Below are 11093 nucleotides of genomic sequence, written 5' to 3' on the forward strand. Positions count from 1 at the left end.
CTGTCATTCTTGGAGAGGATATTGTAAGTATAATCCATCCAGAGACGGCTCTTCCAGTTTCCGAAGTTTATTGCTAATGAGGATGCACATAGGATGTAATCACTGGCAGGAGCCTCTGCTTCGGGGTACGGTGAGGCCAGCAGACAAGTAAGCAGCCAATTTTATCTGGCTGTTTGCTCTCCCTTTTATCAGAGCTGTTTGGCTGGGGTTCAAGAGTGTTAGAGGGAACGGCAGAGGCTTTGGCTTGTAGAGTTGAGTGACAAGGTGTGAGAGGACATGAGACAAAGCCTAAAAGCAGCAAATATCTGTGTGTTGAGAGAGACAGCTTTTCATTTCACTGCAAAAGCTGAAGTTTTTTTGGTTTTTTGGTTTTTTTACAGCGCTAAGGACTACTGGCTGAGCTTTGCTAAAGAGATATGGGGAGATACAGGAAGGCATAATTCCGGTAGGGCTGGTCAAAACTAGCATCCATTTGTAATAACCCTTGTAACCTCATTAATTTGCAGGTGCTTTGCTGCCAGCATGACCTAGCCTCAGCAGGCTGCTGCCACAGATAAGAAGAAAAGGAAAATCACCACATTTTTAATATGAGAAGGGGTTATTTATGGCAGGTGCAGGAAGTTTTCAGTGGATTGCAGTGGATTTTTGGTGTCAGAAGGGGAAAACTATTTGGCACCCAGGGCATTATGGCAATTTGAGACTACCCACAGCCTGCTTTACTAGATTAAATGTTTAGTTATCTGAAACTCCCAGTGAAGTCCTTGACCACGTGTGGCACAGCATACCCTCAGCCCCAGAGTCAAAGTTGTGATGTGTATTAGATGAACATTGCTTGCACAGCTTATGCGGGACTTGTGTATTGCTGCCGGCTCTGCACAAGTGGCAAAGGACTTACCTACAGTATGCAATAGGCATACGGTGGAGGCAGGAGATAAATAAGCTTGAGGATGAGTTGGGTGCATGAGATAGGGTGCAGAGCCATACTGACAAGAGCTTTTCAGCTCTGGGAGACATTGCAGCTACTGCTAGCTCAAGCATCAATGCCCACATGCTGTTGCACAAGTTGGTCTGAAAGAGGCCACATGCATCAATTCTCATTTTGGGTTTTGATGATAGGTAAAAGCCAACCAATAATGATTATGAGCCAAATGTCAATCCTGTATCAACCAGTCATTGAAGGCAGAGTTTATTATGCCTTCTATTAACTCTTTCCAAATGAAGTGAGAGCTCCTGTTTTCTTCTGTCTCCTGGCCTAAAGAGGACTACTGGTAAGAGGCAGTCCCTGTTGGATTGGGAGTTAGTATTCGGTTATCACTGGCAAACTGCCCACCTCACCTCATTAGTATCAAGTCGATTTTGCCACCCTGTGACCCCGTATTACAGAGGAAAAGAGCTTCTTTTGTGTAGCCGTATGAAACTGAAGGTAGCCTCAGCTTCCTTCTCTTGGTCTGAAATGTTGTAATCTTCCTCAGGAAAACTTTAGCTTTGGAACTCCCTTTTTTGCAGTGGGGTTGGTAGTACCTCCCTCCAAGGCTGCAGTGATGTGTTCAGTCATCCTGAGTCGTCTTTGCTCTTTTTAGTGTCAGTTTTCAAATGTATTGAATCAACTGTGGGGGTTTTTTTCTTTTCTTTTATCCTGTGCAGTGTTTGAAAATAAAGATAAGATTGTGATCATCATGGAGTATGCAAGTAAAGGAGAGTTGTATGATTACATCAGTGAGAGGCGGCGATTAAGCGAAAGAGAGACAAGACACTTCTTCCGACAAATAGTCTCTGCTGTACATTACTGCCACAAGGTGAGCAAAGGTTTGGATGTTGAAAAATGCTACTTGAAGGCTGATTAGTGACATATTTCAAAGCATATCTGCGGCAACAGCATTCTTTATTAAGTATCACAGGATGTCATTACATCAGTACAACAGATCTTCATTAAAAGTGCTATGGAGGTTCACTGCCTGGTTTTGAAGACTGAGGGTGTTTTCCTGGCAGATACCAGCTACTCTCATACATTGGCCCTACATTGCATTTTTGCCTTGGAAATAATTCTCATGACAATAAAAAAAAAATAAAATTGACAACTAGAAAAGGCATCCCATAGAACTCCTACAACAATATTAATACATTAAAACGTATTATTTTGCAATTTGAATATGCAACTTTAGAATAGGAGATAAAATACATGAAATAAGAAAGCCAAGAGAAAGGTACAAATGTTCATGTGTGAGCTTTAGCATATTCTCATTCTGGATAGGCAAAAGCAACTTTTCCAGATGTAGCAGGAGTACTAGAAAGATACCCCCTTCCTAATGACTTTATCTGTCGTGGTACCCACTAGAATGACAATGTGATCAATTGAATGCAAGGTAGCTGGCTAAAGTAGGCTCTGACCTAAACCTAGCTTGTTTGCTTCCATTCCTGACATTTACAGTCCTTTAGGATAGTAACTCCCTAACTCCCGTGGTCCACGTAGCTGTATGTTGGAGGAATGAGGGCTTTTGTAAGGACTAACGTCATTGACAGATACTGTTTTCTGGTGCCTGGGAAGAATATATTGCTCTCACACAGTGGGGGCAGGATCCAGGCTGGAATTAAGTTCCGAAAAGACACCCACCAGCCCTTCATCCCCCACCCCCCTGCTGTTTTAGAGGCTTTGTGGGAGGACAGATTCCAGTCATTCTTCCCTTAACCACACACCAAGTGACTAATACATCGCCTGTCACTAGTCACTGGGCCGTGAGTGTTATGACAGTGAAATCAGCCCTGAAATGTAGATGCAAAGACCACCCTGCCAGCTCACCTTTATTTTTTGCAATATTTTCTCATGTTCTCCCCCATTTTCTTCTTCTCTGTTTCAGAATGGTGTTGTCCACAGGGACCTAAAATTGGAAAACATCCTTCTTGATGACAATTTTAATATTAAGGTAGGATTCTTTTTCTCAGCTTCTGAGAATGGATTTGCATGTTTTGAAAAATTTTTATCCAAGGTCTTATAAGGGCCAGTGTTATGGCAACAGCTACTAAGCAACAGCATCTGGCAAGAGGCTCAGGGGTTTGAAGGTTGGAGAAAGAGCACCATTGGTGACGAGTCGTGCACGCTAAATGAAGCTTTGCATAATTTGGGGGAAAAGACCCTGTCCTACCACCCAAGGGCAACGATTCCCTAAGCAGTATCTGTTGGCTGGTAGGAAACAGCAAAGCATTTATTGCGGTTGGGTTTATTGTAAAAACTATATTATTAATGGCTGCTGCTGGGGCTAGGAAAAAGCTCTCCTGGTCTACAAGGGTCAAGTGCCTCCTACAGAACACTCTGAATGTCCTTTTGATCATGCATGGAAAATAAGCAAATATAGTTTCAAAATAAACCTAGTAAAGCACATGTGCTTCATTAGGAAATGGCCTTGGAACTCCAGACACAAACGTATGCTTTGGATACTGATGTCAGTGATGTCATTTCCATGTCATTTCTCCCCAGTGAAAGCATGGGAATGACCTTTTTTTCCCTTATTCTTTTTTTCCTAATAGCTGTAGCACAAAGAAATAATAATACAGGGATGAGTGCAGTTTTCAGGTGGCTGAACCTGTTTCTCTTTCAGCTTTGCTCCTCCCTGGGTAGCTGGATGTGAAGGTGACTGGGTGACTACACTCACCTGTAGACAGACAAATGGAGGGAGGGATGCCAAAGAGTTTCTACTGATATTTGGGCATCCTTGCTTAATTAACAAAGTAACTGAGGCGCTCCCTGCGTAGACAAATACGTGAATAGCCTGGATCTTCATTTTGTCTCCACTGAAAGCCACGGGCCTGCATGCACTGACTTCTGTGCTTTGCGCCAGAGAGATTGTCTTCATTTTAAGCTGATGTGCAATGGAAACGGAAAGTAACATATGGTAGCTGCCATCTGTGAAACGCTGATGACAGAAGCTAGCTTGGATCAACTGGTGGATTAAAGGCACATAAATATGTGGTATCTAAACATAGTCTTTTACAGAAGGCCTATCCCATGCAGTGCTTGGACATTTTGCTGTTAACAAGTGTTAGAGCAAACCTCCCTGCTCCTGTACCTGCAGGGACACTGGCTGCAGCAGCCTGAGCTGTTCTCAGCAGAGCTGAAAACAAAAGTAGCCTTTCTAGGACATTGTATATGAAACAGGCTTCCGCAGGCAGGATGACCTTTCTTTCCGCGTTACACACCAAACTATCTTCCCAGCTAATCAGAGAATTCTTGAGAGAAAAGAGGAATTTGAGGAATTTGCTGGCTGCAATGGCCTGGCTTTCCATACTGTGGTCCTCATATGCAAAACCCATCGCTTCCCCAAGCCCCTAGGGAGCTGCACTTTGTCAGAAGGCTCCTCCCTCCTCTCTCTTCTTGATGGGAGCCTAATTGTCCTGTGGGGAAAGCGGGAGGATGGGGCAGGAATGGGCAGCTTTGTGTTCGAGTCCAGGCCATGGAGGTGACCCAGGGGCTTCAGAACCACAGATGGATTTCAGCTGCCATACCCAGTGGCACTGCTGTGGAAAGAAATTTGGGTAGCCGCAAGTCCCCCCATCCCTTCCAACCTTTAGGACATCTTTTCCTTGAAGGCTTCCCTTTCCTGAACTGCGTTGTATTTAAGCTGCTTTGTAGGTATTTTGCATATTTCCAGCCTTTCCTCGGTTACGTCTCAGAGTAGGCAACGCTGCCTCAGCAAGGGTAGGTGGCTGCAAGCCCCTGTGCTGTCCCCTGGTAGCTATGTCTGCAAAGGGTCTTAAGAAGCTAAAAAATAGTCAGAACGTCAGAAGCAGTTGGTATTTCATATGTCTGACTATTAATAGTATTTGAATTTGGGTTACTGCAAGGTATTACTTTTTGTATTGTTTTCGTTTTTCTCCCTGCTCTCTTTTTTTTTAACACCCCGTGACCAAAATCAGCTTTGAATGCTTGATGTTAAGCACACTGCCACTATTTCCGTGATGTTGAACCTTTGAATATGCTACTGTGGTTTCTATGTTACTTGCATAGAATTTTACTCCCCACTTTTTCTTTGTTTCACTAAACAGTAAGCGTTGGCAAGGAAACACATATGGAGCTGTAAATTATTTATTGGGAGTAAATTTACCAGGTCCTCATACTGAGAGTATTTATATATGGTTTAACCAGGCAGAAGAAAGAAATATGCAGTTTGGGGTTTGGTATTGACCAATGGCTTCAAATGCTCAGAGGAAGGCATTTTCTAGAAATGGAGTGATAGTCTTATCTGTACTTTCCTAGTATTTATATTTCATTCAGTGGATTACAAAGCACTTAGAAAATTGTCAGTTTTGATTTTAAGAATGAGAAAATGAATCCCTTTGTTGCTGAGTGCAACGTGCAATTAAATGCATGATTCTGAAGAAGCCAGTGATATATACATTGTGCTATACAAAATCATGAAATAGTAATGTCAAGAAAAAATAAGATGTTGTAAAAATAGATCCATATGTAGCAACTTAAAGAATACTTTTAGAAAAGGAAATAAAGAGGACAGGTAATTCATTAGAAATTATTATCTGTCCTAAAAGGGCCCCAAGCCATTTTACATGATACTGCACTGATTTGGAAACTGTTCTTAAATTTTAGCTAATTAAGTGAAGGTCATGAAGCAGCATATGGAGATATAATCAGCTTTTTTTTGAAGAGTTACAATAGCATGTAAAAGTCTCTGCAAACGAGTCTTAATACAGGAACTAGGGAACACAGTGTCTGGAAGCTGATAAAAAAATATATGTTTTGAAGAGTTTGTAGATCCACAGGCCAAGAGGGTGATGAGGGGAAGAAAGTGATCTGACCTGTGGAATTTAACCATGTTTTTTAGGGACTTGATGTATGCAGAAATATTTTCTGCACACTATTACTTAAACCCCCAAAAGGCAGCAAACACAAGTGAATAAAATGAGTTTTAAACACTTGTGAGACTGAACATGCACGCAGATCTGTGGAGTACAAAGAGTTCATCCAGCCAGTTAATCAAACAGCACCTTGCCTTGCTCCCCAGATACGCACCCAACTATCTAGCAGGAACCCTGAATGTGAATGTTTCTCCTGGGACCTAGCCTGTCTGTGGAGGTCCATCATGGGGCACAACCCTAGATCTAACCATTATCAAGACACTGCAGCCTTCCAGGGCAGAAGAGTGTTACTTGCTTTCTCACTTTGTTCATGGTGCCATATTCTTTTAAAGAAATAACGTGGCAATGAAATTAGGGTTTCTGCAGCATGTGGAAGTCTTTCTCATGTTCATATGCCAGCCACTAGCAGCACAGTTCACCTTAAAATTTACTCTCTTCTCCGTTCAGCTGCCTGTGCTTGGTGACTTTCACCCTCCTGCTCCTAGGTAACTCAGAGCTGCTCCCTCTGCTTGCCCTGGGTTCCCAGGGGTGGGTACAGCCCAGCAGTGCAGCGGCAGAGCAGTCTCTCGCTGGCATTTTCATCCCGTTAAGAGGATATAATCGTTCATAATCCCAACACAGCTGGAGGTGGGCAGGGTCAGACGGGCAGCAGAGCTAAGGCAGTCCCAAAGCACTAAAAAAGCTGCTCTGAGTTGGTGAGTTAGAACACCGTTTGTGGGAAGAGATTTGTGATGGCTTTAGACATCTGCCTTTGGTGGTTTTCCAGAAAGCCTTCTGGTGATGCCGCCTTCTCTTCATTATTTTTAAAAGGACTGAGGATGCTAGTTTTTGTTCCATTGTAGGTATGATTTACTAGAAGAAACACCAGTGGGGCGAAGATGTAGCTGCCTCCATTCACTCATAACTCCTGCAGTTTGGCCTGATGAGGACCACACGTCTCCAGGCACTGCTGCTCTCCCCAGTGCCTAAACCCCCAAAACTGCATGCAGAGAGGTGGAGAGAAACTGCTGCCCAGTGTAGCAGCCAGCAAGTTAGTGCCTCTTGCTGCCAAATACTGTGTCCCTGCCCCCACCATAGCCTACCCCCAGGGACATCTCTGTCATGCAGACTGGCATGATGGAGGGGGTCTCTTTTTGTTCACAGTAGGGCTGTGGCAGCTCCTGAGCTGGGAATTGTGTCTAAAAAAGATGTCTAGCAAAGGCTGATGTAAACTGAATGATCAACCCCAAAGTGATAGAACGAGAGAAAAATGCAAGTATAATAGTAACGTAATCCTACTAACTGCACTTTCTCTTGGGCTGGTAAGGAGACACCAATCAGACTAACCACTAAGAACCCATGAGGGTTTCGTATTTACAGAGTGAGTATATGTAATTGGGATTTACCTTGCTAGAAGTCTCACCAACTGCACATAGGTTTCTTCTGCTTTAAGAGGCCTAATTATTTCTCTATCTACACTACAAAGAGGCAGATTCTTAAGTGGGATAAAACGGACAATTTCTGGGAGTGAGAACTTCATGGAATTTATAGTCCACACTTAAACAATAAATTACATCTGGTTTATCATAGCTAACAGTCAATGTGGAACTTACACCTCCTGAAGCGAGGGGAATAAAAGTCTACTTCCCCGCTCCTCCCAATTTAGGAAGTTTTTTTGACTTGATGCCTTAGTTCCATTTAAGTGCCAAGAACATGAAGTAATGTTGGCTTCTATTAATCTTGTTTTGGGGGGCATGACAGTTTTAATGGGAAAAGCTGATAAACATCAGTCTGCGAGTATGGGAGTGGACTGTAACATAAATACTCTTTTCCTGAATGGTCAAAATGAAAACACGAATGCCCAAGTCTGAGAGTTTCTTAGTGTGAACAATGGTATGTGTATCCCTAGATATATATTCATGCACATCCACATACATTTTATACATTCCATGATGTTAAGGGAACATATTTTCTTAAGGAATCACACTGTGCAGTGTTTGTCCTTGTCTTAGCTGCATCCTGAACTAAAATAAAACTCAATGACCAGCACGGATTTTTAACACTGAAATGATCCCATTCTTCCTCAGATTGACAGGGCACACTTCATAAGGCTTAAAACCAACTTTCTGCAAGCCAGGCAGGGTGACTTGATAAGAAAGTGGAATTTAAGGCAATTAAGTGCAATCTGAGCCATGAGAATATGTTTGCAGACTGTAATTGTACACCAGCTGTTTTCAATGACATTCCAGCCATACAATAAAGATTTTACAAACCACATTTATTTTAGGGTTGAATTTTCTGCTGTGCATTGATAATACTTTGTTTGACGGACTGGGTGATTTCAAACTATGAATGGACGTAGTGAGATGAAGTAACATCAATGAACAGCAATCAGCTGCTCTTTGAGCAGGCTGTTATGAGTCCAGATTGTCAGAGGAACACCTGCATAAGCAGAACATCAAAATGAGAGAGGATGAAGCATGAAATCTTCTATTTGCTCTGTGACTTTAAAAATTTAGTGAAAATGATATTTCAAAAAATAAGTTTATAGTTCTAACATAAGAGTATCTATATTTATAAAGGAGGAAAATTAGGAACTTCTTCACCAACTTTGTTCATTATAGTCTCAGTTGTGACATTTTTAGGTATATCTATAGGAATTTAGACAGTAGGGACAAAGATTTTTTCTCTCTGAAGTGTTAATTAGACATTGCATTTAAACAGCAGTTAGAGGGACTGATGTTACATGTTTTAGAAGGCCAGAAGTGAATGATGCTGTGGGTAAATCCTTTCTTTTCCATTCAATATTTTTTTTAATTTTCTCTTGTGAAAATTCCTGGGATTTAACTTCTTTCTGGTAGAAAAGAGCTGAATAATGTGAAGAAAACCCAGAGAAAACTCCTGTCTCTTGTAGCTATAATACCTTTTTTATGCCTGTGCTTTCTGCCTTTCAGGTATGCCTTATGTCGATAGTGGGCAGTAATAAAAGTACCTCTGGGAAACAGAAGCGTTAGGGTTTTAAACAAGATAAAAAATGAGATGTGTTGCCTCCTGCTAGAGAAACAAAGGAAATGCAAAGGTTGTGGGAGTATTTAGTGTTGCTATCCTCAGCCTTTGTTTTGTAAGAACAAGAACAGAGAATTGAAGTAAACAAAATATTTGGACCTGATCCTGCAATTCCTACATGGGCAAAATTCCCAACAGTCTCAAGGGAAGTTTTGTTTGTGTTGGGAAAGCCAGATTTGGGCCCATTGTTTCCAGTTAGGAACCAGACTTGTGTTTATTATCTCATGATAGACATCTCATGTGCTTACAGCTCATATTCCTCAGACGGAGTCCCCGAATCTGGAAGAGTTAGCAAATGCCTCACCTTCCCCCTCTTTCAAGCGTAGCTAAGTTCCAGATGATTTCAAGAATCAGTTTCTTCTGCAATGCTTAGTTTCTTGTGACACTCCTGCCTCCCTCCTCTTATTGGATTTTAAGGTCTTGGCTTTCGGCTTGCACGTGCGCGATAAGAACGGTAGTACTTTCTGCTTGCTTTCCTTTGGTATTAATCATTATACAAGATAAAGAGCAATCAGTGGACAGCAGGCCCAGCGCTTCCCAGTAAGAGATTGTCTTTGCAAGCAAATACAATTCATCCAGGATAACATTACTGAATAATGGTTGTGCAGTCAGTCAGTGACCTGTCTGTGAATGGAACCAAAACATTCTTGTTCCTAATCTGGAGGATTTAACCTGAGGATCCTTCTCCTTCTCTGGAAGATCTTTAGAGAGAAAAATAAAAAAAAAATCATAGAATAATGGGTTGGCCACAAACTTGAGAGATTATCCACCTGGAGATCCCTATTCTACAACAGGGTCAAATATAGCTAAGTCTTTCCTGATAAAGGATTTTCTGTTGCGCTGAGATAATGTTAGTACTACAGATGCCTTGTGCAATTCTGTTTGCAGATTGCTGATTTTGGACTCTCCAACCTTTATCACAAGGACAAGTTTCTGCAAACCTTTTGTGGAAGCCCACTGTATGCTTCCCCTGAAATAGTTAATGGAAGACCATACAGAGGCCCAGAGGTAAGAAGCTTTTCCGTGGTGGTATGGGGATGTTTTGATGATAATTGTTCTTGAGGTTAGTCTACTGTTATTGCACACGTAGGTTTGCTTGGGTCTCTCCCAAATTGAAAGTTCTTAAGCTGCCTTTGTTTGCTTTCATTTGCGTTGCCTGTGCTTTGTCAGATGTTGGATATGAGTTTGCCCATCAGTAGGCGCTGAGGGACATGGTGCTGCCCTTGTGGTGCTAACGGCAGGGAGAAGGGTGGGGATCCGCTTTCCTGGGCTTCACACACATTGTCTCTGTATTTCAGGTTGACAGCTGGGCCCTTGGTGTATTGCTTTACACTCTGGTTTATGGAACAATGCCCTTTGATGGCTTCGATCACAAAAATCTCATCAGGCAGATCAGCAGTGGAGAATATCGTGAGCCAACACAGACCTCAGGTATAAAAAAGGAGTGAAGGCGATGTATTGAGGTGGCAGGAGTTCAAAACAGAGGGTTTGCCTGGCCCTTCCAACGCGTTTTAGTGTCATGTCAGAATGATGAATAAAAAAAAATTCTCTCATTCCTCTCCTGACTTCATCTGCTATCAATTCCCATCTGGGTACAGCATTTACCAAAAGTCCTTTTGAAATTAAAGTTTTGTAGCAGATAGATTTTATTGCCTTGGGGAAGCTGTAATGGGCTCTTTTAACTAGATCTATGACAGTGGAAGGTCTGTTAGCTATTGCAAGTGGAATGGTTCAGACAAGCTGTAAACTGATACAACATACTGGTGCAGTTCAGTCCTCTAACTGCACTGTGGTAAATCACAAGCAGAGAGAAGATGAATGGTCAGAGCAGTGCAGTCTCTTATCCAGGAAGGCAGGCCAAAATCTGAATTTATGCCACTACGTTCGCATTTACTTCTGCTTAGAGGATAACACGCTAAGCAGTCACCGGACAGAAAAGCATCAACTAAGTCTGGGTCATTGATTTTAATGACCCATTCCAGCCTTAAACTGGCTATCTATGTGTATATTATATTTAAATAAATATTTGTCTTGTGTCATCTGTTTGCCATCCTTTTCAATTTTCTGCCTTCCTGCTCTCTTATGAAACTATGCCTTTAAAATGTACAGAAGACTACACTGCTTAAGGAAAAAGTAAATGCCAAAGCAATAATGATGGGCTGAGGCTAATCGTATGAAATTTA

General features: G+C 42.0%; 1 protein-coding gene across 1 annotated transcript; it reads left to right on the top strand.

The window, feature by feature from the left end:
• Window positions 1-380: 380 nt before the first annotated feature.
• On the top strand, window positions 381-10341 carry LOC104498780 (NUAK family SNF1-like kinase 1; the record flags this gene model as incomplete). Its single annotated transcript, XM_010142199.1, has 5 exons — window positions 381-445; window positions 1645-1796; window positions 2856-2921; window positions 9799-9918; window positions 10209-10341. Coding segments are annotated over 5 exons (536 nt in total), but the record flags the coding sequence as incomplete, so codon positions are not given.
• Between the last annotated feature and the right edge of the window lie 752 nt (window positions 10342-11093).

This window comes from Buceros rhinoceros, unplaced genomic scaffold, assembly GCF_000710305.1.
Source record: "Buceros rhinoceros silvestris isolate BGI_N320 unplaced genomic scaffold, ASM71030v1 scaffold47458, whole genome shotgun sequence".
In the NCBI taxonomy this organism is placed as follows: Eukaryota; Metazoa; Chordata; class Aves; order Bucerotiformes; family Bucerotidae; genus Buceros; species Buceros rhinoceros.